General features: G+C 46.6%; 1 protein-coding gene across 2 annotated transcripts in view; it reads left to right on the top strand.

The window, feature by feature from the left end:
- LOC144770266 (uncharacterized) overlaps nucleotides 1–27,832 on the top strand; it is a 447,122-nt gene that overhangs the window by 372,092 nt on the left and 47,198 nt on the right. For both annotated transcript variants that reach the window (XM_078654643.1, XM_078654644.1), the window contains exons 5-6: nucleotides 2,116–2,409; nucleotides 2,953–3,072. In XM_078654643.1, coding sequence (XP_078510769.1) covers nucleotides 2,116–2,409; nucleotides 2,953–3,072 — 414 coding nt within the window. The remainder of the gene's footprint in view (nucleotides 1–2,115; nucleotides 2,410–2,952; nucleotides 3,073–27,832) is intronic.

The following is a 27,832-nucleotide window of genomic DNA, read 5'->3' as shown; positions in this document are numbered from 1 at the left end:
GAATTAGGACTGTGTTTAAAACCAATTGTTAGAATTTTGGTCACCTTTGAAATTTTCATTGGTTCATTTAAATATTGCATTTAGCACTGTGCTGTCTTGGGGTACAGCAGTTTCAAAAAGTTATTCGTATGGCACACTTTAATGTTGATTTGGCATACTATCAACCCTTGAAGTAGTACTCAGTAATTGTTGATTCAGTTCGGTTCGAAGTGAGTGAGGGGATTTAAAAAAAAGAAAAAAACTTACCAGATTACTACGTCACTCCTTGTCTCTCCTCCAACCTCTCTTCAGGCCGGAACAGGTAAGCAGGAAGCACCCAGCTCCCACCCTCCCTTTTAATTGGTAGCAGCAATGTGCTTCGGCTCTCAGCCAGGGCCTGGGCATTTTCTCTACCTAAGCTGTAATTCAGCCAGCGTGGAGAAAATGCAAGGTGTGCATGAAAGTTAGACGTGCTGGAGATGGCCAACTAAGCATTCATGCGCACTTGCAGTGGGCAAACCACTCCTCCCCTGCTCTGATAGCAGAGCAGCCCCTCACCACCGACAGAGCTGCTACAGCAGGGACACATAAAATGTTCCCTTTTTTGACATTGCTATAAATCAGTGGGGCGACGCTCCTCCACCTTAGCGGGGGAGTTGCCACTGTGTTTATGTAGCTTATGATAACAAAGGAAAGGAAACAGCCTTACTAAGGGGCACATTACGATCGCGGTTTTCCCGCATCCTCCGGGCCGGCGGAAGCCACCGCCGGCCCGGAGGATGCGGGAAAACCGCTGCAGAGCCTCCAAAGACCCACCGCCATAATTAGGATGGCTGGTGGGTCTTGGTTTATGTCCGCCGCTTTTCCGCCGCGGTCGGCTTACAACCGCGGCGGAAAAGCTCTTATATGGTGGCGGTGTCTCTCAGACACCGCCAGCCATATTAGGATTGCGTATCAGATATGCTTTTCCGCGAAAAGCATACAGATGTGCACTTCGGGGGCCTGTTGCGGGCCCCCAGGGTGAAGGGGGGTGGGGGGTATACATGGGGGGTACCTATGGTACCCCCCTGCATTTGGCATATGGTACCCCCCTGCATTTACATGCAGACAGCGGCAGGCACCACGCGGTGCCTGCAGCTTTCTGCATGTAAATGCAATGTGTGCTTTTTTACCATTGCGGCGGGTGCAGCTTGAAGCCGCACCCGCCGCAATGTTAAAAATAGAGGATGTGACCGCCAGGGTGGCGGTCACATCCTAATTGCAGGGGAGAGAACGCCGCAGCCCATGCGGACGTTCCCTCCTCCTCAAGGGTCGCGGACGGACTCAAGTCCGTCCGCGATCCTAATGGGCTCCTTAATGTTTTTAAGAGATCATATTCTGCAGAGAACTTACTTTTAACACTTAATATCCCGTAGGAAGATGTAAAAGAGTAAAAAGACTGTATTTGTCCTTTTTGTCCTTTACGTGACGGGGAATACAAGATGTAAATCCCATTCGTTCCCTATGTGGTAAGTTGAGGCAATGTTAACCACATTACCTTATACGGATGTATATAGGATCAGCTAAGGATGCTGTTAATGACAACATAAACCTGTAAAACGCATCTGACCGCAATCAATATTTTAGTTGTTCAAGTTGAATCAAATTGGTATATGGCTATATTTATATATTGTCGATCGAACTTCTGCTGGAATTTGTATTTGTCTAATCTTGCAGGTGGCAGGTACTAATAAATAATGAAATAAATACATGATGAAACTAACAATACAAAAAATATTTCAAAATTAAGGCAGAACTACAACAGCATTACTTGCATCTTCGAACGTAGGCACAGCAATGGTCTTAACACAAAAATATAATCAAAATGATGATAGGTGACATGTTTAGGAAATTGTGCACATTAGTTTATTTAGGGATATAAGGAGGTTGGTCGCAGGGAAAAAGGAAGTTATATCGGTAGGATAGTGATGCTTATCAAGTGGTGGGACTGATTCATAGTAAGTCCCATGTCATAAACCTTGTGAGATGGAACCAGAGGACACATGTCCTTGCAAAAGTCATGGCTACTTGGAATTCTTAAATGGGCAATACAAGGTTAGTCAGTAAATCTGCAATAATAGGTGTGCTTTCCTTCAGGGTCCTCAGACGTTCCAAACATCTCTGTAGATTGTAAGAAGACGGACATGAAGATTGTGTGCCAGGCTACCGGAGGCTGCCCTGTCGGGACTATACAATGGGCTGATGGCAGTGGAACAAACTGGACACAGAGTGCAACATCTGAGGAAAAGAATGGTGTCCTTACCAGCACTTTGCTGTTACAGAAGTCCTCCATCATGACGGAATATTGCTGCACAGTCACCTATTGGCTTCTGAACAAGACAGAAAGCCAAACTCGCTGCATAAACGAAGGACCGGACCCGCTAAAATCAGGTACAATATTTTGGTAGGTCTCAGACCACGACATCCTTGGTACAGCACACTCAAAAACACAGATAGTGCAAGCTTCAGGCACATGTTGGACAAGCTGAGCACAGACAGAACAGTTAAATCTACCCACATACACAGAGGCAAGTAAGACAACAACAACTGTAAAAGGTCAACCCTAGCATGAGTAGCAGCAGTGCAAACTGTTTAACCTCTTTGATTCAGAACAGAGCACTGACTGCCTCTACAGTAGTGGTCCACATAGTCTAAACAGTTAGATAATTGTCCTAAACAGTGCACACTTCCAGTGCAAACAAAGGCTTTACTGCAAAAAAGGGTCTCCCCTTGTCAATAGTAGCTCAAGCTTTTCTCACAGATAGATCCTTTACAAAACTGACAGCAGCAGTGCAGGCTTCCCCCAGAGTAAACCCTCCTTGTTAGCATAACAGATAGAAGCACTGTACTCTCTATAGAACATACATAAACTGCACTGGTGAGTGTCTATTACATCAAATTCGCATCTTTTGTTTTCTCTCTACATCTTGACAGTAGATCCAGTGGATTCTGAAGGACCGAACTACGCTTTGTATATCCTGGTTCCTGTTGCCATACTGATCTGTGCTTTATTGGTGCTTAGGATCTATTACCAAAGGCGTTGCGTGCACCAAGGTAGGCACATACACAGTGGAATTATAAATGCTGTCCTAGAAACTTTTTGTGGTAATTCTTCAACTTCAAGGAGATCTTCAAATCAAAGATCCAACAAAGACTCTGGGGGGTATATTACCAACAACTAGCGATAATTTTTGTCTCTAACTTGTTTAGAGACAAAAATTATCGCCGCACATCGGCGATATTTATCGCAGATAAACCTTGCTATTAGCAAGGTTTATCGCAAATGCGATAAAAAACGGCCGCAATGCATGAATATCGCTGAAAAGTCAGCGATATTCATGCATTATCGAGCAAATGCTCTTAGCCATGTTATCCACCTCCCATTGGATAACATGGTGAAGAACTGCTCAGGGCAGGTGTTAGCTTTTGGATATATTCGCGCTTAGCGCGAATATCTCCAAAAGTTGGTAATAGGAGATAGCGATGTTAGCGACTGTTTCCAGTCGCTAACATCTTGGCACGCCCACTTTGCATGTCATTAGTGATAAATATCACTGACATGCAAAGCGGGGCCCAAGATGGTCGCTATCTCCTATTAGCTGTCACTAACTGGTGTTAGCGACAGCTTGGTAATAGGGAGATAATTTTATCTCCGCTTTCTTGGCTTTTAAAGCCAAAAAAGCGGAGATAAACCCCTTGATAATATACCCCCTGGGTTATTTCTAATAATGTGGTATGATCTACATCCATACCACTGAGCATTCAATTCAGAGCACATTTTGTCTCTTCTGGTTTCATTTTTTATGATAAACGCCAACCTGTTTACACGTGCAAATCATATTATGAAGTACTAAGAGTTTATGTGTGCAAAAATGCTATTCAAATTTTCAAAACATGGTTGTGCAACTAAAAGGGTGTACTTATTTTAGCGTGTAGACCTCTATTACCCAGGATGTTCCAAATCAGAAGTCCTTTGCGTTTGTGCAAATCCACACTCACGTCCACAAATTGCAGTATTCACAGTGCCCTCTCCAAATCCTTTGCAAATGTAATCCTGGCAAGTGCATGAGTAAATACGTGGTAGGGTGGTAAGGGAACATAAATTGTGGCGGTGTACGTCAAGCAGTTTCGGCATTGGCACATTTTCCCCCCCCTGGAAATAAGATTAGCTAACGTGCTTGTATTTGCTCTAAACCGTTTTCGCATGTCAGAATTTTCACTTACATATTGTTGTATCTAAAAATGGAACTCACTGACGGTTTGTGCTACTTCCCAAGCGAAACCTGGAAAACGTGTGTGAATTCTAAACATCAATAAATCCACACTTGTGCAGGGCTGTATACTTTCAGCTTTAAATACACTAATTTCTTTGTAAATCTAGCCACAAGAATTCATGCCTTAAAACAAGGATTGGTAAGGGCAATCGGCCTGAATATAGTGTCGGGGCTTGTAGAATTGTTGTTTTCGTGCTAGGGCAAGAGATTACGTTAAACCCAACCGCGGACACCATCGGCTTGACTTCTGACAGTGCAAGAGACAAGACAGGTCTTTGGTCTAACTACATTAAAAGAAGATACTACATTCTGCAAAGGTACTGTATTGAAAGAGATTTTGTTAACAACACCCTCAAAAATTATTATTACTCAGTAGCAACGAACACAGGGAAGAGTACATGTCATGCAGAGCTGCCTTTTGTTAACGTACATGGCTGTGTAAGACTTGGCTTCTCCATTGTATGGCTATGTTTTCCTGTACCTGTGCCTTCCTGCGGTTCTGGAAGTAGGACTTTAAAAAGGCTAATGTCCCCAACATCCTGTTGTGATCCTCCGTGTGCTCTAGTTTGGAATTTTGATTCTTTTGACCAAATTGTTATTACTGCAGATACTTATACAACAGCATGGGTACATGCAAGTCCTGCCTCACAAGTGCTGACATCACATCCGTACATAGCTCTACATTGCTACAGCAAAATTACATACAATACCAGGCAGTAGCGGCTCGTCCCTGCCAAAGTGTCGGGCAGAGGTGGGAGGTGGGAAAGGGGGTAGTCAAGGGACAATAAAAAAACGCCGCCTCCATCTTGGGCACATCGCGCTCTTCCTGATTCTGGGCAAGATGCTCCCAGCCTGCCCTGCGGCCAATCCTGAAGTTGCTCTCGCATGAGGGCAGCTTCAGGATTGGCCTGAGTGCCTGCAACATGCGCTTCCAGGCAGACTATGAGTCTGTGCCTGCTATCTCCAGCCCCAGCAATGCAGCTGGGGCTGACGAGAGCTTCACTTCACATGAGTGGTTTGGCTGGGCTGGGACGACCACCTAGATATCTCATGCGCAATGAAGGGAGTGCCCACTATCCCCCACCAGCAGTGTCTTCCCCTGGACCCACCCTCAAGACTCATCAGAGTCCTCGGGCGGGTCCAGCGTATTAAAATAAAACAATATTAACCCGGGTTTAAAACCTGTTTTATTATGCCCTTATCTGCTGGTGGTGGCAAGGCGGCAGATATCCTCCGTCATAATTAAGCTGCCGCCGCTGATACCATGATTATGTAGGACCCACCAAAGGTACCAAATAAAAGCCAAGTATGTGGACTTATTTAATATGCATGTGCCCACGTGAGTGCACATATGTGTGCCTTGCATGCTGCAATCACAGCTATGTTTATGTTTATGTTTAGGTGATTTCTATTGCGCGCAAATACCCTAAGGTGTCTCGGCGCATTACTCCAACACTATTTCGTAATCAGACTGTACCATCTTCATAGCTTCAGCATGATAGTGCATGTATACCATAGAAAACAACTGGAACCAGGCCTCACAACTACCTAAATAAGGTAGGGCTAATGACACTAGTAAATCGTTATTGTACATAACTGAGAGAAGTAACCCCCACACCCAACAATTTGTGCCATTGGTGGTACTGTGTACCTGATGAAGCATCTGCCAGTGTAACAAATAGGTGCTCAGGTGGAGCCGGGGTAGTCCCTATCAAGGTGTGCACAGATGCTGTTCTTCTAAATACTAGACCTCCCCAAATAGTGTTAGCATTACTATGAGGATGACTACTACCACTAATACCTTACTCCCAGTAGACCAACTAGACCACACAGGACCATTCTTCTGTAATGGAGGGGCCACCAGGGGTTCTTCCTCCTTCATGACTGCACAGCAGGCGCGCAACACCCATTGGGCTCACGGGGCTTCAGCCCCCCCCCCGTCGTGTGTGTCAGCCCGGGCTGACACAGCTTCGCGGGCTGGCGAGCATCTACTTGCAGCCGCACCCGAGTACTTAACAGGTCTTTAATAGACCATTTACTTGCAAATTAGGCTTTTGTTGTGTGTTGACCCCTTCTTACAGCCACTCTGGCCGTGGTTGGAAGAATTAGCCCCCCCCCTGAAATACTTTTCAGCCCCCCCCCGAAATTTGGCTCTAGTTGCCCACCTGCTGCACAGCCATACGGATACATAGAAAAAACCCTGGAATTGGAGCCACAAAATACAACCGACCAGAGGGGCACAAATCACCCAGCGTCCTTCTAGAGCCTCGCTGGTAGACTCCTATTGTTCATCAACAATGGTGCTATGAAGCACTCCCATGGGGAGCTGCGTGATCGCAGCCCTTACTGGAAAACAAACCCTCTCTGTCAGCACCCTCCCTCCTGGGAAAGTACCCTCAACGAGCCTGTCCAGTATCTAGTGCAGTGCACCAGTGTTGCTCACTCTAATCTAATGCAGGCACCTTATACATGGCACCTATGCCTTAAGCTCGAGTCCTTCCCTAACACGTGGACTGCCCTATTGATGCACTGTCCTTCTTTCGGGGCTGCAGGTTATACCTGGTGACTCTAGGCACTGTCTTGTCAACAAAAAGGGGTTAAAACTCAGGGTCCCATGGGCATTGAGACTCAGATCCTTGTGCACCAGAAGCAGGTGTATCTGGGGCGGCTCTTATCTCTGGGGGAACAGCCTCAAGCAAGGCTGCCTCACTTTCTTCATCTGTCTGCGCCCACCTCAATCGGGTGTCAGAGAAGGGAACGAAACAGGGCACTCGTTCGCCTTCCTGGTCAGCAATGCCATTGAGGACCCACCTATCATACAGAAGCGGGAGAGGCACCTTTTTGACATGAGTCCCATGGACCCAATGCTTCTGGCCTTCAAGCTTCACAGAGGTGCGGGTTGCAAGCAGAACAAGAAGTGGCCTCTTCCACCTCAGCTCCAGCCAGTTCTTCCATTGAACATTCTTTAAAAGGACGAAATCCCTGGGCTGTAGCTGATGCCCGGGCCCCTCTGGTACTGGTTTCAGCATGGCATGAATCTGTTGGTGGGTAGAACGAAAGTCTTTAGACAATTCATGCAGATAATCTATCAACAAGGGGCACTCTATCTCGGAAAAGCGCTTAGGTCTTGGAACGCCCCAGACATTAGCGTGGTGTCTGAAGACCACCTCATTCGGGGACAACCCTGTTCTAGAATGCGCAGTCGCCCTGGTAGATAACAAAGCCAAAGGTAACGCATCTGGCCATCACAATCCTGTGCTTTCTTGAGTCTTTGCTAACTTCAGTTTGAGATTACCATTGTACTTCTCAACCAGGCCTGATGACTGGGGGTGGTTCGCTAATCTCTTGCACACCAATTCATTGACTTTTGAATTGAAGTGACTTCCGTTGTCACTCCAGATCACACGTGGCAATCCATAGCACGGGAAGAACTCTTTCAAGGGTGCCTTCGCCTTCACATGGCTGTATTCTCTTTAGTAGGGTAAGCCTCAATCCATTTTCTGAATGCGCAAATCACTACTAGCGCATACTTCAAATTGTTAACTCGTTCCATTTCGATGAAATCCACCTGGAAAACCTTGAAAGGGAAGGAAGGCGGTGCAAAGTTACCTGCGGGTGTAGAAATGCCTTTCCCAGGATTATGTTTCAGATAAACAATGCAGTTCTTCGCTAGATGTATGGCTACCTTAGAGCTATTATCGTTCTGCTATACTGGGTCCAGTAGCTTACAGATTCCTTTGGCACTAATATGTGAGGAACTGTTGGCCATGGTCACAACAGGGAGCATGTATGCATTGGGCAGCAACCATCTCTGTTTCCCAGACAGATCAGTCGAGCACCCCTCCTCATCCAAACGCCCTATCTTCCTCCCATATTGCCAGTTCATCTATGGTCGCCTCACTCTGTATTTCCCTGACATTTTCTAATGTGTCCTCAAAAATTCCATTGTCTGGAACCCACCTAGCGGGACCTGCCACAAACATCTTTCATCTAGCTGTCTCCTTATCTGTCTGATCGCCCAGCCGCACCTACAATTATGGGCCACTCCAAAGGCATACTAGCTTAAGTATTGCCAGTCAGTCCTCACTCAACTCACAAGCCCTAAGGAGAGAAACCAACTCTGCAGCTTGGGCCAATTGGTATGGGATAAAGGATGCCTCAACTACAGTGTGTAATGCTGTGATTGCTTAGGCTGCAGTGGTAGTGTCATCTGGTAGTTTAAAACAAAAGCCATCGACATATAGTGTAGCTTGGGGGTCAGATAAGGGAACATCAGTCAGGTCTACCTGTCCTTTTGGTTCTTCCTCAGTCCGAAATAAATAATCATGGACATCATTGTCCTTTTCTTCCTCATGGAGGGGTAGTAACGTGGCTGGGTTCAGAGCAGCACATTGTTTGATGGTAATGTGCGGAGCAAACAAGGTTCATTCATATCCCGTCAGATGCGCACTTGTAAGGTGTGGCATCTTTTTCTTATTCAAAAGCGTATCCACAGCATGAGGTACCATTACTGTGAGATCAGTATCAAGGACAAGCCCTGCTGATTGTCTGTAAGGGCCCGATTCACAGAACTAACTTAAGACAAAATCCTAAACTTACTACTTTTAGTATTCACAGAAGGCATTTAGTAGTAGTAAAGTTAGGATTTTGTCTTGAGTTTGACTTAAGACAAACTTAAGACAGACTTAAGACAGACTTAAGACAAACTTAAGACAGACTTAAGACAGATTTAAGTTAGGATTTTGTCTTAAGTTTGTCTTAAGTATGTCTTAAGTCTGTCTTAAATTTGTCTTAAGTGAAACTTAAGACAAAATCCTAACTTTACTACTACTAAATGCCTTCTGTAAACACCAAAAGTAGTAAGTTCAGGATTTTGTCTTAAGTTAGTTCTGTGAATTGGCCGCATAGAAACTGCCACCGCCGCAGCAACTCGCAGGCAGCTCGGGAGAGCTCTGGCGACGTTTTCAAGAATAGCAGAGAAATATGGCCAGGGTCTCTGCTTACCACCAAAACCCTGTGTTAGAACAGAAAGCACGCAACCATCCACCTTGTGTACGTAGAGCACAAAAGGCTTCTGGTAATCAGGAGTACCAAGCACAGGGGCAGAGGAAAGCTCAACCTTTAATTGTTCAAACGCTTGGTGGCATGCAGATGTTCTAGGCAAGGGTTCATGCACATCTTTGGTGGTTAGGTAAAGAAGGGGTTTTGTTAGTAAAGAATAGTTAAGGATCCAATTACGACAATACGAAGTTATGCCTATGAAAACGCATACCTCGCATTGGGTCTTAGGAAAAGGCATATTAGTGAAAGCAGCTATGTGTTGAGGTGTTAGTCTGCATCTCTCCTTTGACAATAGGTGACCTACATAGGTGACCTCCTGTCGACAATATTGGAATTTTGAAAGTGACACCTTGTACCCATGATGTGCCAGATGTAACAGCAAATTTACCATGGCCATTTTACAACCATCTTCAGTGTCCGAACGCCACAAGGAGGTCGTAAACCTACTGCAACAGCACATTACCAGGGGAAGTTCTAAAGAGTCCAACTGAGCTTTCAAAGCCTGGCTATAGATTCTAGGACGTTCTGTATAGCCTTGTGGAGCACAGCAGAATCCAAAGCTCCTGGCGGCTATTTCAAATCCAAGCAGATATCTGCTATCTGTATGGATTGGAATGCTGTAGAAAGCATTCTTTAAATCGATCATGGGAAATAATTTTGCTGACGGGGAATTCATTGTCAAGATCGTGGTAATGTCTGGAACCACAAGGTACTGGGGAACCACTATCTTGTTCACCTCTCTAAGGTCAATTACAAAGCGGTAAACATCAGGGTGAGCAGCAGAAGAATCCAAGGGTGTCTTTTTAAGTATATGAAGAATAGGGCTCTTACAGACATTAGCCACTATCGCTTCAACCACACCAGACTTAATGCAATCCTGTATTATTTGCAATGAGGCCTTTTTTCCTGTCTGGGATATCTTTTACTGGGGAATACGTGGCAATACAGCATTGTCCTTAATCTGTATTGAGACCGGTGGGATCTGGAGTAACCCCACATCCATGTCTCGTGTAGCCCAGAGTGTATGTGGCACATCGTAAAACTCAGTGGCAGGGGGGCATTCTATGCGGGGCATGGTTTGGCACGGGCCACTTGCAGTCCAATAGTCATGTAAATGCCATCTGGAGAACAATAAATGGTTGCATGTAACCTTTTTAACAAATCCAATCCCAATAAATCCTCCCCACAATTTGACGTTAATAAAAACGGTGAATCAACCGTAAAGGGACCAATAGTGAGTGCAAGGGGCTTTGAAATGGGGCTAACAACCGGCACGCCGGAGAAACCCACCAAAACATTGTTTTGGCCAGACAGAGCTGCCCACGGGACCAGTGAACAGGAAACAGAGCTATTCATAGCCCCTGTACCAGCTAAAGATTTCTCGGTCGTACCTTGTATATCCGCTGTGACATAGGGTCCGCGCTGATCTACAGGCCCCGGAACTGGTCCCATGCCCTGGCCCTGGCTATCCTAGCTGTGTGACATCCCCGTCACCTCGTCTATGTCATTGTCATCATGATAGTACTGTCTCCCTCAGGGGGTCATCAAAATAGTTCCCGCTCTGTCTATTAGACAATGTGTTCACTGATCACATCTCTCCACGGCCTCCTCCTTCTCTTCCACGTCCTCTAAAACACCATCCTCTCGGGGCCTCACCTTTCTGTAATAACTCCAGTCACTATGCGTATTGGTTTAGCCCAATGGGTGTACTCGAAGTAACACCCCTGTTAGACCCAGGCAGACGCTGGGCCGAACCTCTTCCTCTTCCTCCATTTGCAACTTGCTGCATCAACACCCTTGTCTTCAAATCCTTTAACTTTTTCTCCACCTTTTCTTCGTTCTCATTCTCTCTATGCTCGTAGTACTGTACCATACTCAAAATCACTGAAGGGGATGAGGTCGCCCAAGTACTTTCCAAATGCCTGCAACCTAGTTGCAATCTCGGGGAGCAAGTTAATGACAAATCAGTTAACAAACAAATGAACACCCCCCTCCTTTGACAGATCCTGACCACTAAAGTCTAAAAACACTCCTTCAAATCTAGTAAAGAAATCAGACACACTTTCATCCTTCTTCTGTCGACAGACAGTCAACTCATCCCAATCCACTCGACTTGGCGGGATAAGGGAGTGCATGTAAGTGATAATACGCCCCTGCAAAGCTAGAAGCTCTGCGTTCGGCTTCTTGCCGGGCTTATGCTCTTTATCCCAAACCATGATCACATCCCATTTGCCACCAAACTCCAGTGCATGATCCTGTGTATGGACCTGTCTCCCTATATCTATCGGTACCAGCAGACCGAAAAATAACTCTATATCAGCTAATGTCATCACTCTGAAGGAGGTTTTTCTGAGGGTCCGGCAGCTGGCTCTTTAGAAATAGGACCTCCCTCCTCTTCCAAGGAGTATTGATCCACTGTTCTTGAAACCGGGCATCGACTCGGGGTCTAATTACTTTGCCCATGGAGTCGCGCAGTTCTGGTATTTCAGGATGGTAAATGGGATGGACCTCCCTTATTTGAAGCTGTGTCCCTATCCTCGGAACCTTTTGGAGCAATCTGCCCCTGTAACCCACCAATGGTGTTACATTACTAAAAACTTCATTGGGACCCATACCTGTAGCAGATAACCTGCCCTGTATGTCATAGATGATCTGCGGTGCAACACCCTGAAAACACTGCTCCCACAGTCTTATCAACGTAGCCGACATATGCTTAAGAGCATGCTGCTGTATGAAGGGCTCATAATCTTTCATCACACTCCACACATATTCCACACTATAGATCAGGTTCCAAGCCCACTGAGCCACCTGATTCGCCACTATTTGCTTTTCCTCATCACCCACGACAGAACGCACCAACACTTTCTCCATACGGTCTCGTGCTGCCACCCAATTCCCTTCATGGATCCCACACACAGGGGTCTCGCCATTCCGCAAGGCTTGGGGTGTCAGTCTTGAGGGAGAAAGGACAGACAAAGAGACAGGCATCATCATGAAAGGAGACAGTGTTGTAGGAGTGAAAGGGTGTGCAGCAGTAGATACGGCGTCAGTTGACAGACCAGGAGAGCTTACGGCCCAGGCCCGGTTACCGGCGTGAGCAGGGAGGAAGCAGGTGGGGTTGGGGTTGTAGCAGTTTGGCTAGAGGCAGAAATACTAGGGAGAGCAGCACCAGGGGCTGGGTTCTCAGATGGCAGAACCTGTAGGTATATTTGCTAAGGAGCATAAGGAGGGGAAGGGCGAGAATCCAATAGCTCTTCAACAAAAACATCTCCTTCCTCTCTAGTAACATAACATTTATCAGTCTGCAATCAAAACTTCCTGTCTGCACATTCTATGCCTTTCTCTATCTTCTCCCTTTCATAGGACACTGCTTTCTGCGTTACCGTTTGCATCTGTCTCTTTCAGGCCCCCTTCTCTGCTCTCATACGCCGTTGCTTTGCTTCCTTCTGCCATACTCTCAGAGAATCAAACATAGCCTGCCTGCTCCTTTTAGTGAATAACTTGTCCTACAAGAAATGTAATTTTTGTTCATCAAACGAGCCAGTGAGTGGCCATTGTAACTCAGCATTGTCCCTCATATATTTATTCCACAATGTGCTAAACATAATAGGGCCAATACAATGCCTGACGTATACGTCAAACTTTGGGGTACCCTCCGGAGGCGCAGGCTGGCTCTCTTCCAGTCGGGCCTCAGCGAAACAACATAGACATCCAAAACATTCTAACTTACTTAAACAAGACATCTTAATATAAGATACATACGCTGTCCCCAACGGACAAGTATAATACCAGAGAAAGAATAATAAAATAAAAGATAAATAATAGGAAATTGTTCGAGAACCAAACCACAACGGTCCTGAGACCGCTCCCTGCAGTCCAGAGACTGTAACAAGTTTAAGAAGACAGGCTCTAGCCCCAGACCTTTTCAAGAGTAGATTAAATTACCAATTGGCCTGGCAGATTGTTCACAAACAGTCCCAGACCTTTTCAAGGGTGGGCCAAATTACCAGTTGGCCTGGTAGACTGTTCACAAACACTCTGTGTCTGTTAAAAGGGTCCGCAAACCCACCAAGTTCAAACCAAGACAGTCTGGCGACCGTACTTAGGCACAGCCCAGAATGGTGCCATTTTTCCAAGATTCAAATCACTTACCTGGTGCACACAGGTCGAGTCAAGTTATTCTCCACTGCCGACTCTTCAGACCAAATTGTCAATTCCAAGGTTTCGCCTTCTCAGGACCCCAGCCAGTGACCACTAGATGAGGAGTCGCCCGATCAGATGGGTGGGGCAGCTGCAAGAACCAAGCACGATCGTGTGGAGTACCCCGATTCGCCTGACCGACCGGACGCAACCCAGACCCTGCAACACAATTGCGGTTGAGTCGTTCACCTAGCCGGGTCCCTGTTCGGGCACCAACTGATGGAAGTGGCCCTTAGGGGCCACCCAATTACTTACAACCACCTGCTATGCCTTCCAAGAATTAGGAATCAGTAAGAAAGTCAAGATTATAAACCAGTTTTATCAGCAATACTCTGCAGAGGAGTCTGCACCCTAAGATGTCTGCTGAGGGACTGGCCCCCAACAGTCTGCAACACGTAATGATTCTTCCCAGTAGCTTCCGACCACGGCCACAGTAGAAAGTTATTGGCCTGCGCAGAACACAAACAAAGAGGCACCAAAGGATGAGCTAACACCTGCCAGATAGGTACATGCTATCTGCAATTCAAGGTTACCGTGCTGAGTCTCAGTGTCTCCTAACGTGGGAGCAGAACTATACACTCGGATAGGTATTTGAAGGCAGAATGGCCTATTCCTTAGAAAGTCAGGAAGCAGCCTTGACCAGAAGTGAAAATATTAACAAAGTACAGTGTTCTGCTGAGGCAAGCATTACTAAATAATGAGGCCTAGTTCGGGCACAGCCTAAGCAGCCTAGAAGGTATTATGAAATACAAAATGGAGTCACACTCTCTAAGTGAAGCCTGCACATTATGGGGATAACTCAGTGGGTTGCATAACATAAATACAAATAGTGTCTATTTAGCCAAACACTGCTAACCTAATGTAGCAGGAGTGCATTGCAGGAATGGGATTTTCAAACCTAACAATGGAAGCCATTTACTCCTCTGACTACCTCAGAAAGACATGGTGTTTATATACCCTAAGTGGTACCCTCAGGGATTCTACCTTGCTGTGTCATGTCGGACTTAGGATGACAGAAGGAATGACCCTTGTACATAGCTATTATGCAGGAGATGGTAGTTCTGCTGAGTGTCCAATAATCCTCATACATAATGGATAAGGCTAGTTTTCAGGGAAAACCCCACGTCTTGTATGCAGTACCGTAACTAGGTAAAAGGTCATTCCCAAGAACCGTTATGTAGAGTAATGGTATGGAAGAATATAGGTGAAAGGTGAAGTTGCTACCTGAGCCTATATTGGGATACCTATATGAAACAGAACAATAGAGAGTTGCACATGACTTATGCATGGAAAATTCTCAAAAATAAATATGCAGAGCTAATGCTTCTGTTGTGTCTTGGTGTTTTGGTTTAAATGAGCTGGTGCAGTATTTCTACAAGGGCCCCATAGAAACGATTTTGTAAACAATATCTACAAAGTATCTAACATGTGCGTGTTTATTGGATTTTAAGACTATAGCTGGGAATGAGAAAAGGGTGCTGGATGATATGTGTGCCGAAATAAGTGATGGGTAATTTGAAAAACAACCACGTCACTGGTTTCTATTAAATACGTCAGTGGGCACAATGTTTCACTTTGGAACAAGTGTGTGGCTTCAAAGAGTTTGACATTTGTTAGCGAAAATGCCTTCTGAAGTTTGACAGTTTATTAAAAGTTGAAAATACACACTTACGCCAGCCACCACGTCAGAGTACATTCTGCAGCCCACTCTGAGCATACACGGGCTGTTCTACCCTAGAGACGCACATCCAGAAACAACAACCACAATGACATTGATGGGTGACACTCAAAAGGAACGTGGGGTCCAGTCCTCACACTGGCTTGTCTTATCAACTGGGCTTCACATTAAGAGATGACTGTGAGGCATGTTTTGTTTTAACGATGCAACCTGGGAAGAGCTGCTACTAGACCGCTAGAGTTACTCAATAACAAACATGGGTGTTTTAAAAATGAAACCGGAATTTTAAATGCAGGGACCCTGACTTTTAGATGCAAAGGCATCTGCCATAGCCAGTAGGCAACTGCTCGAAGAGAGCTGTACTCATAGCTTACAGTACCTGCAGGTCGTGTGAGTCAGCCAAGGCACAGCAGATGGATTAGGTGGTTCTTTCAGCGAAGGGGGCACGACACGTATCATAGTGAGGATGCCAAGGGCCCTGGAGCAAGTAATGCCTGTTTGACTGCCGTTGGGTAGCTATATTCAACAATTATTGGGGTTCAATGGGCCTCTCAGGACTCTGTGTACCTGTACCACTGCACCTCAGGCACCATTGATGCAGTCCTGCCAAGTATCAAGCAATATGCGTTAGTCTAACGCATGTCAGTGTGGTGGTCCGCATCACCGCACTGAAATGAAAAATCACTCATTATAGCGTCTCGTCTGCTAACAAGCTGGAGCGGTGCTAAAATACATGACTGAGCTGCAGTCTGACAGAACTTGGTGCACCCGGTAGGCTAGAGGGCAGGCACAAGATCTGTACTCTGCTTCCTACAATGTTTCCACCCCGGGGCCCGAATTGGCATGTGCATAACTGCTGAAGAACTCACAGGAGTCAGTGCCCATGCCTTGACTACTAGTGAGTGCATCAGAGAGACACGGGCTAAGGCAGTGGACGAGTCACTGGTCCTGCAGTCATGCTGAGCTCGGCTGCCACCTGCGGTGCTCAGCGAGCGGGCAGCATTTCATTAAATGTTTTGGCTGCACTCTAACACGACAGCCTGGAAGCCAGCTTCGAGCTATTCAACCCTGTCCTGGTGGGGATCTTCTTGAGAAATTTATTGATTCCCAGTGACGCATGCCACCTGAGACATGCGGGGCCAGGCAACGCCCGCTGCAGCTAAATTATGTTGATCAACAGCCTGCTAAGTGCTGGGCAAGGCTGAGAGCGGATCCAAGCAGCATGATGAGATCCCACCTGGCGACTCGACCCATGACCTCAGGCCTACCTGTTGTAGTGTTCCGATACGTGAGGTGGTGTTCCAGCCTACCTACGCGTTCGGGACGAGCGAGCGCTGGAGCGTGATGTCAGACGCTCGCGTGTATAATTAAATGGCCGTGGCCTCGGTTAAGCAGTCGGAGCCGCGTGTAGAAGCAACTTGCCGGCTCCTGTGATTATTAGCGCGAGCGCGCTAATTGAATATATGGCGTTATCAGCAAAAGCCACACTGGCGACGAGGGTGTATCTCTGAAACCCCCGGTGGTGATATCTGCCCGTTTCTGTGCCAGATTTTGTGCTGCCTGATGGTGCATTCGTCGTGTGCAGAGCTTCCCAGGAAGGCCCAGCTGTGCATGCTGTTGCTGTGTTGGAGGTCGGAGATATGATTTTCCCCTGGGGACCCAGACAGCATTACCCTACAAAGGCCCACGGGCTAGAGAGGTGCGGGACGGTGCCCCCCGGTGACTTCCTGGGCCAGCTGGATTGACTATGCCGGACTGCAGTACCAGGACCCTCATGCCTGGGCTGTTAATCTCTGGCTGACCGCCCTCGTAGAAGACAGGGGGACAGGAGCAGTGCCCAGAGGAGGAACACAGGGCGTCACCCCTCGACAAAACTGCCAAGGAGAAAAGGGGCAGTACACGGCCTACGCAGCGTGCTGAGCACGTGCCAAAATGGCGTCAATCCCCGCCCTTGAGCCGTTCATCGTCGATGGTTCTCCGTCGTCCCTAGCCCCGTGATGGAGGGATTGGACCGATCGCCTCCAAATATGTTTTGATGGGGCAGGGATATCCAGAGAAAGGCGCAGGGCCCTATTACTCCATCTGGGAGGCAAGGACATCCACCGAATATACAAGACCATCGTGGAAGCCACTACGAAGACATACCTCACGCTACTGACCGCTTTAAATGCCCATTTCGAGCCTATGGCAAACAGAGACTACGAAAAATGTATCTTTCGCCAAGCAGGAGGCCGAAGAGTCCCTAGATGCGTTCCATGGCCGACTAAAGGAGCTAACCAGCACGTGTGGGTTCCATGATGAGCAGGAGGAGATCCGAGGAAAGATCATCCAAGGATGGTACTCATCCAAACTCCGAGTCGCCATCCTCCAAGAAGACGGTAAACCCCTGGCGGACATCCTAACACTAGGCCGTTCGAAGGAACTGTCGCTGGCGAGGGCCTCACACATGGAAGCAGCCCTGCACCACCCCATCAAGACGGAACAAGACCACGTGGCAGAGAAGGTGAACGTGGTGAGACCCAAAGTGAGGCAGACCGGAGGAAGGAGACAATCGGACACCAAGAAAAAGGAATGCGGGTACTGCGGAGGCCAGCCTCACCGCTTGCAAGATTGCCCAGCAAAAGGTAAGAAATGCAGCGCATGCGGGTGGATGAACCATTTCGCAGCAGTATGCAGATCCACCAGAGCCAAGAAAGAGGACGCACAAGCGGTGCGAGAAGAGCCGGACAGCGAAGACATGGATGAGGACACCGACGAATACCCGGTCCACTATGTGTTCGCAATCAACCAGCCACAAAGAAAGAAGCGCCGCCTGCCGAAATGTCGCATCATGATCCACCAACAGGAGGTAAAAGCGACTATTGATACAGGGGCATCCATTGAGCTAATGGCCGCCAACGTCTATAACCAGCTACGCACAAAACCTTCGTTATGAGAGGCGAAGATACGAGTATTTGCCTATGGCCAAAAGACGCCCATCCCACTTATCGGCTGTTTCAAGACCGACTTGGAGCACGGAGAGACGAAGATAGGCACCACCATCTACGTCACGAAGAAAGGCAGTGGCATGCTGTTGAGCAGGCAATCAGCCGAAGAGTTGAAACTGATATCGTTTGCCATGGCGGTATTAGAAGAGGAATTGGATACCATCATGGAGGAGTTTGGCGAAGTCTTCAAAGGAATTAGGTGTTAGAAAGGGAAGGAAGTATCCCTGCACATTGATCCATCCATACAGCTGGTGACGCTGAGGCACAGGCGAATCGCATTCCATCTGAGGCAAAAGGTCGAAGAGGAGCTGGAGGCCCTAGAAAAACAAGGCATCATAGAGAAGCTCAGCGGGCCAACCCCCTGGGTATCCCCGATCGTGATTGCCAGGAAGCCGAAACAGCCCAATCAGGTCCGCATCTGCGTGGATATGCGCCTCCCCAACGCCGCGGTAAAAAGCGAACAACACCTAACGCCCACTATCGATGACATCTTAGGAGAGTTGAACGGGGCAAAGTGGTTCTCCAAAATGGATCTTCGGTCAGGCTATCACCAGCTGCCACTCCATCCAGACTCGAGGTATATAACCACCTTCTCTACCCATGTAGGCCTCAGACAATATCGGCGCCTGAATCTTGGCAACTCCAGTGCAGCTGAGGTATTCCAGAATACCATTAGAGAGGTCCTCAGCGGGCTCTCCGGAGTGCTCAACGTTAGCGATGATCTGCTGATCTATGTGTCAACAGTGGAGGAACACCACCAGAGGCTGAGAGGAGTCCTCAAGTGAATCAAAGAATCAGGCCTCACTCTGCACCGTGAAAAGTGCCAATTCCTACAGAACAAAATCAGCTTCTTTGGATATATGTTCTCTGATCAAGGGGTGGCCCCGGATCCATACAAAGTGAAGGGCGTTCAAGAGGCCCCTGCCCCAATGAACATTTCAGAAGCCAGGAGCTTCCTGGGCATGGTGAACTTCTGCGGACGTTTCATCCCTGACCTCTCCAACCTTACCAAGCCTCTCAGAGAATTGACCAAATCCACAACCACATGGCAATGGGGCCCCGAACAAGAGCAAGCTTTCAGCGCAACAAAAACGGCCCTGTCGGCAGACACCACCTTGTCGTACTTCGACCCTGCATTACCCACCAACGTGGCCGTAGATGCCAGCCCTTACGGCCTAGAAGCGGTACTGGCTCAATTGTAGACCAACGGAGACTGGGCACCCATCGCCTACGCCAGTCGGTCCCTAACCGAAATGGAGCAAAGATACTTGCAAATTGAGCGAGAGGCCATCGCTATTCATTGGGCCTGCAGACATTTCCACGTATATGTGTATGGCCACCACTTCACGGTATCAACCGACCACAAGCCACTCATACCTCTCTTCCAAGGGTCGGCATCGAAACCACCACCCAGAATTGAAAAATGGATCCTCCAGCAGCAAGGATATGATTACCGAGTGGAGTACAAACCGGGATCCACGAACCCGGCGGATTATCTATCCAGGCATCCCCGAAAGGCCACCAAGGAGGAACAAAAGGAGGCGGAAGACACAGAAGAGTTTGTCCGATTGGTGACTGAAAGATCACGACCCCTTCCCATGAGCCTAGCTGCCATCATTGAAGCCTCTGAGGGAGACGAATGCCTGCAGGTAGCTGCGGATGCAGTCAAGTCTGGAGATTGGAGGGCCATCCAAGAGTCTCTGAGCAGTAAGACGCCCCAAGCCAAGATGACACTGGAATCCATCCTGAGAGTGAGGGGAGAACTGTTCGTCGACGGCCAAGGGTGTCTTCTACGAGGCCCCAGACTAGTGATGCCGGCTAGCCTCACCCAACAGGCAGTAGACCTCGCGCACCGAGGACACCAAGGAATGGTGAAAACTAAAAGCAGATTGAGGGTCAAAGTCTGGTTCCCCGGCATGGATGCCATGGTCGACCAAACAGTGAAGGCCTGCAACTGGTGTCACACAGCAGGGCAAGCGGATCGCCCCACCCAGTGGCCACAGAAGAAAATCCCCAGAGACCGTGGGAGTGCGTGAGTGCGGATTTTGGGCACCTCCAGGATGGACGCTATGCTCTAGTCATTTTTTTTTTTTTTAAGAACCTTTATTTCCATTAGCATGAAATTACAATCACGGGCCTACAACCAGTGTGGCCGGCCGCTATTTAAATCGAGCAGAAATTAAGTAAGAAGTAGCACATCAGTCCGGTGATTAAAAACAAAGCCACATCCAGGATACAGCGGAGAATCAAGATAATTTGTGATAACAAGGAATAGAAACGGTTCATTTTTAGATAACCAAAAATTAAATCAAAGAATCGACATCGCATTTTCATTTCCGCTCCCAACACAGTCAGTTAAAAACACAATATCACTCCGATGATGAGCATAAATTGAATGGGAAAGGAGAGGAGTACCAAAGTCAGGATAAATGCAATAACGTACCAAGCACGGCATGCGAGCCCCACCCCTAAAAAGGATGCACATGAAGACAACTACATCGAAAAAGGAAAGGGCAAAGGGCCATAGAAACAAAAAAGGAAGCAGAAAACAAACCCATCCCCCAACACCCCACCCTGCACCCCTGCAAAAGGCTACGGCCTACCCCCCCAGCAGCGTGCCTGTCGCCCTAAATAAGAGACCCGAAAATATAGAAAAGAAAAGAGAAAAAGAAGAAACAATATGAGGAGAAGGGCCGGCGATTCGGGTATCCAGTCCCTCCCACCCCCGCATACTAAAATCGTATAAACAGAAGCAATAGAAAAGTACAAATATCAGCAAGCACAGAAAACGCAATCAATTATAGCCCCACTAAACGTGCCCTTGAATCACCATTAACCAGCAAGAAGTCCCTCCAAGTTCCAAGCGAGGTCACCCCTGGCCACTTCTGTCAATAGTAGCAATGTTAAACAGCCTTGCAGTAGGGAGACAATTCGATACAAAAGGTTCAATCGTTCCAGGCAGACCAGGTAGCGCTGCCGCCCAACATGGTCCTAGCCACCGAGAAACAACTGACGATGCGTGGCGGAGGCCGGAATGCAACAATACCCAGAACACCAACAATTCCAAGTCCAAAAACTGGTCCGCCAAGCACGAAAAGGAAAACACAGGATGTGGGAAGCACCGCAGCACAGTCCGGGCCTCGTATACCATGGATCGATGTAGCTTCTCCACTTGCTGGTCCTGAAAAAGGCCCCGGTGAGACAACCACTTGCGGAACAGGTGTGACGACAATAAGCTCAGGAAACAAATCTATTCGTGCCTCCAAGACTGTAGACTCATCTGGGGAACATGACACTGCGGGAGAAGGAGACGCATCGGCACCGACTCGGGGGCAAATCACTACGCTACAAAATGGTGGGTCAGCAATGGCGGCGATCCTTCCTTCCAAGTCCCGGGAACTCCGGAGCAAAGCAGTTCGCAGGGTTATCAGTGCATCCAGTACGTTGCAACGCGTAGACGTTTCCCCATGTAGCCGAACTCCGGGGGTCTCAAGTTCAGCGGTTTCTCTGTTCCTGGGAGGGGTGCACTCCGAGGCGCCGTCCGCCATTTCAGCCATCTCGTTCTCCTCCACTTCCCCTCCACCTCCGAGCCCCGTCCGACCACCAGAGTCAGCAGGTCCCACGGCTGGATCTCGACAGTCGGCGCTTGGTGCAGAAAGGAGAGTCAACAAAAGTCCGGATGTGCTCCCCGCAGCTCGCCGGGAGCAACCGCTGGTTCCCGGACGGGACTATTAACATGGCCGGGCGTCACACCCAAGGGGAACCGGGCAACACGGGCTCTCTCCGGCTCGGCGATATCTCGGGTTCACGGGGCAACCCACTATTGGGAGTGGGTTGGTACCAACTCTCCCGGCTCGCGGCTCTCAGGCTCCCACTGACCGGCTTCTCATCCCGACCAGGGCCGCCAACCCTACGAACACTGCCGGGCAACCTCTGCACTCGAGGCCCCGGCTTCAGCGCCGCGAAGGCCGGCAAGCAGACAGGGACAGTTCTTCGGATCTACTGCACGGTGGAGCCCCCAAAACAGATGGTAAGTGATTGCTTCCCTTCAACAACTTAGATCAGCAAGCCTCGCTCAGGATTATCTTCAGGATAGACGTGCGGGGAGGAAGGGCCCTCGGAGCCAGGCGTTTATGCGACTGTTCTGATCGCCATCTTGGCTCCTCCCTGCTCTAGTCATTATTGACGACTTTACCAAGTACCCGGAGGTAGAAATAGTGGGAAGCTAGACAGCCAGCGAGGTGATCGCCAAGTTTGAGAAGACCAATGCCACTCCCGGCATCTTCGAAGTGGTAAAGACAGATAACGGACCCCCCTTCCAGGGACAAGAGTTTGCAGAATATCTGAAAGGGTGGGGGATACACCACCGCAAGATTACCCCATGCTGGCCCCAAGCAAATGGGGAAGTGGAAAGGTTCATGCGTACCCTCAACAAGACAATACGCATTGCTTTGGCAGATGGATCTCCACTGGAGAGGGCGATTTACAGCTTCTTGAGAGAGTACAGGATGACCCCTCACGTCACCACGGAGGCAGCGCCAGGAACGGCAACCATGGGCCGAACAGTGAGTGGCACACTCCCCCATCACCCAACCTGGGTCTCCACGCAAGCCAGTGGAGAGAAGACCCTAGCCAACAGAACTCGCTCAAATAATCAAGCCAGCAAGCGGAGAGGAGCCAAGGAGTCCACTATCCAATCGCAAGACCAAGTTTACGTCAAAGATCGGTTTCCCGGGAGCAAGTTCAGACTTCCCTTCGAACACCGGCTGTGGACCGTCACCCGCCGGACCGGCACAATGGTGACCGCCCAGAGAGGAGCTGAAACCGTCCCCAGAGACGTATCCTCTTTAAAGAAAGCTTACCCCGGAACACCTCCAGGCTCCGGACGTGAACCTGAAAGATTGCCCCCGAGTCAACCACATGAAAACCAGGACGCAGACCAGTGCCCGGACGACTGCGAAGATCTGATGGACCAAAGTTCCCAATCCCTGCCTGTCACCCCCCGGAGTGGCCTGGCCTCCTCTCCCTCATTCCGAGGGGAGCACAACACCCCCGAGCGCAGATCCCCGGAGGTGGCCCGGTACAGAGGTGGACAGTCCAGGTATGGCCTGCGAAGGAATCCAGCGCCATCTTCGCAGCTGGCAGACTATCTGGTGTAACCATCAGGAACTGGGACTGGCAGACTGGTAACAGATCCATCGTTTTTCTTGACTGCAATGTTTTTGTTAATTTCGTTGTTTAATAAAGTTTGGAGGAATGTAGTGTTCCGATGCGCGAGGTGACGTTCCAGCCTACCTACGCCTTCGGGACGAGCGAGCGCTGGCGCATGACGTCAGACGCTCGCGTGTATAAATAAATGGGCGTGGCCTCGGCTAAGCAGTCGGAGCCGCGTGTAGAAGCAACTTGCCGGCTCCTGTGATTATTAGCGCGAGCGCGCTAATTGAATATATGGCGTTATCAGCAAACGCTTATTCAAAAAGCTGTGTTCCTTTCTGTGTTATTTACCTTTTTGCTTTGTGACCAACAGGCCTACACACAAGTCTAATGTCACTTGTATTAAGGAAATGGTTTTGGGTAATTATTTCTACACAACACTGTAGTTACTTCTTTCGCTCAACAATTTATTTTCATAACATTAAAAATCATTTGAATACAATTCATAACAAAACATTTGTTTTTCAACATTCATTCAAAAGAATTCCTGATCTAATACACAAGTAAATCCTAATCTAGTTAAAATAAAAACAACAAATTAATATTGTTTTCTCATATACATAAAATCTTAATAAAACATAAAATTATGTCAAAGGTCCTTTGTCGACGCGTTTCGGTGCACTGGTTCTTTTAAACACCTTCCTCAGGACAGTATTTATGGTTAAAAACAAACAATCTTCTTTCTAGAAAAATTTAAATACCTACAGTTAGTATATTCTATCTTGTTGTGAGTTTATCCTAGTTTCTACAGTTTCTACAGTGTTGAGAACCCTTTATACCAAGTCACTTTTGATTTAAATGTAAATACTGGAAGGACAATCTTACTTGAGTTGCTATTCAGTCAACCGTTTCTTTATGGGGTGTCCTCTTTTGTTAGATTGGTCCAATTGCAAACATTTCAATTATTGCTAAAAAACAAGGGTGGTATATATATTTTGTAGACCACTTGTTCTATATTTGTCACTTGTTTACAATGTGACGTTAGCCATTCTTAGTAGCACTTACTTAAAACCGGGAGAATATTCTTCCTCGTGTCTGAGGCGTTTTCTTACGTCTTTAAATCTGCGCAAGATCTCAAGTTCGTTGAATGCTCAATATTCAACCTATTAGACAATATCTAGTTAGGACAGTTTCCCCAAACAATAGTCATTTTAATGTCATCTATCGTGGGTCCAATGGTGGTCAAATGCCTACATACCTTCGTGAAAAAGTCTCTTTGCATCTCTGTGTCAAATACACGAGTAGTTCCTCACTATTTCTGCGTACTTCTTTATCGGGTTTTCTGCATTCACTTATTGCAGCAATATCTTCAATACCCGTACCTATTTATGTAGAACATATATATATATATAATGCATAAGTTCATAACGATATTTACTTCTCTAACTCCTTATTTTTCTATCAACAGCTTGAAACTACTACTGGTGCCGATATTTTATTGCGTGCTGCCCCTGGTTGCTGATGTTTTATTTCAGGCAACACTTTATTTCTCTAACTAGTTGTTTATCCTTTCAACAGCTACAAACTCTGACCGGTGCCGGTATCTCATTACGTGCCGCCACTGGTTGCCGATATTTTATTACAGGCAACACTTTCAGATTTTCTTTTGCTTAGTTAGCCTGAGTTTTGCATTATCCCTGCTCTGCCTTATTCTATCTATAGTATTGCCCCCTTTCACGGGATTACCCAAACAGTGAGACTTTTGAATAGATTGTATTTCCCCTTCTAAATGATTAACCCAAAAAAAAACCAAAAAAACGTAACTTTTGGGTATTGAGAGTGTCTGCCTAAACTTTTTAAACCATCTCTCTCCCATTTTTTTGAAGGGTCAGATCTTTCTATCTATACTGTAAAAATCACTATGTACCTAAGGTAGCGCAGCTGCCATCCTGGCCCCAATCGGTCGCTCACCTGATTGTTCTCTTTAAAAGCCGTCGACACGTCCTCTCTCCCGTGGGTTTGCATCGGGATAGGCTTTAGAACTCAGGTTTTATACTCCTTGTGATTGTCAATTTGTTTTTAGTTGGCGGCCGGTGTGTCATTTAGACCCGTACCTCTGAACCGGAAGGGCATATTCAACATTTTATTTTGACGCTACCTGTGCATATTTTTGGTTTTGTTTCTTATAGTATTGTTTCTGGCCAGTTAGGATATGTTTGACACGAGTCTAGAGTATCATCGGCAATTTTTATATTTGGTGAGCGACCAACGGAGTTTTGGGTTGAAGGCAGCCGCTATATTCGTAGTTTATTTCTTGCGAACTACAAAGTCGCCATTTTTTTAGTTTGTTTACACCTCCGCGAACTACACGCTCTTCGTGATTCTTTTTGCTTTTTTTTAACGATCATGGTATCGATCTGCAGTTTCTATTATGAAATCTTTTGCAGATATTTATATGTTACCCCATGTTAACAAAGCAACTATACATTTTCTTGAAACAATCTTGAAGGTAACAGTTACATATTTGGTTTTGTTAAGGCATGTATTTCTCACTATTCAATCTCATTCACATATAGCTTACGAACTATACAGTTATATAAATCAGTTAAAAATAACCGGAATATTCTGTAAAACACCTTTTTTCATACCTTTAAAATCCAATATACAAAACCATCCTAAGTGCATTTCTTTTAAAATTAATGGCACATTATATACATTATTGCACATGATTTTAGGGACATAGTCACATCTTTATAGCCCTTAAATCCTAAATGCTCTTATTGCTCTAATGGTTTCTTAATTCTATTTTCTAGAGTATTCTAACTACCATATTTATAAGGTAGACCTCGGTCATGTTTTCAGAAAAATTCTTTATGGTGCGGTATTTCACCTCAACCATAATTCTAAGAAAAGTCTTGCTTTATTTAACCTGTCTTTCCCATTCTTCACGGCAATTTAATCCTGAGTAATATGTCTTGAATTTAGACATAAAAAACTGTTCCCTCAATTTCCGTTTTTTGTGCACATCTCCTCCTCTAGCAGATGTTTTAATTTTCTCCAAAATGAACCACCTGGGGTCATCGGCTCCGTGTTTAGCAGAGACCCAATGGTCCTCAAGTGGTGCACCTTTTTTGAGATTCTTAAGGGCGGATCTATGTTCCGTGAGTCTCTGGCATATCTCTCGTCCAGTTTCTCCCACGTAACATTTGTTGCAGGGGCAAATAAGTAGATACACTACGTAGGATGTGCGACAATTTAACTGGTCGTTCATCCAATGGGATATTCCATTGATCTCGACCTTGTCCGTTTTTATGATATTTTTACAGTGTGAACATGTTCCACACAGTAAATTACCTCTAATGGGTGTGTTGTTTATTACATTTCTTAAACCACAGGATTTTGGTTCACGGAATGTTTGTACCAATTGATTCCTTATTGTCCTGTTCCTCCTAAATGCATAGATGGGTTTGGCTATAGGTGCTTTGCCTTGTTTTTCTAGGAGAGACCAATTTTTGTTGATCAGATTTTTTACTTTATTGCTAAAACCATTGAAATCAGATACCATTATTATTTCATTTCTTTTCTCTACTGACTTTTCTTTGGTTTCAAAAAGGCTCTCACGGTTATAATATTTAGCACGCTTGTAAGCTTGTCTTATTAACCGTTTTGGATATCCTCTCTTTATTAATTTAAGTTTTAGGGTCTCTGCATGTTTTTCAAAGGTCTGTCTATTGCTGCAATTACGTCTAATGCGCAGGAATTGGCTGAATGGAATGCCATCTTTCTGACAATTCGGGTGGTAGCTGGTGTGGTGGAGAAGGGTATTCCTATCCGTAGGTTTAGTGTATAATTCTACATTTAGGTAACCCTCCTCATTCCTGATCATAATGTCTAAAAAATCTACCGAATGTTGGCTCTTAGTAGAGGTGAATCTTAAGTTAGGGTCTCCACAGTTGAGCCATTCTAGAAAACTGGCAAGGTCTTCTTCCATTCCTTCCCAAATGAAAAAAATATCATCTATAAACCTCGACCAGTGTTTCACGTTTTCATAAAAGGGACTCATCTCGTTGTATATATGAAGTTTTTCAAAGTTGCCAACGTATAGGCACGCCAGACTGGGAGCACATGTGGCTCCCATGCTGGTACCCTTTGTTTGGCAAAAGAAGTCTTTTCTGAATAGAAAAATGTTATTTTTCAGGATAATGTCTATACAATCAATGATAAATCTATTTTCTTCTGACAGCTCTTGTTGGTCATTTCTTAAAATCTCCTCCATCATATTCACAGTATCTTGCTGCAGAATATTTGTATAGAGTGATTCTATATCAAGGCACACCAGCCATTCTGTGTTGTTATTGAATTCCATTCCTTCTATCTTTGAAATCATGTGCGTGGTGTCTTTTATATATGACGGTAAGAGAGCTACCAGAGGCTGGATAAAATGGTCAACATATTTGCTT

Source organism: Lissotriton helveticus, chromosome 7 (assembly GCF_964261635.1).
Source record: "Lissotriton helveticus chromosome 7, aLisHel1.1, whole genome shotgun sequence".
NCBI lineage: Eukaryota > Metazoa > Chordata > Amphibia > Caudata > Salamandridae > Lissotriton > Lissotriton helveticus.
Note: the sequence above shows the minus strand (reverse complement) of the source record. Positions and strands in the feature narration are given on the sequence as shown.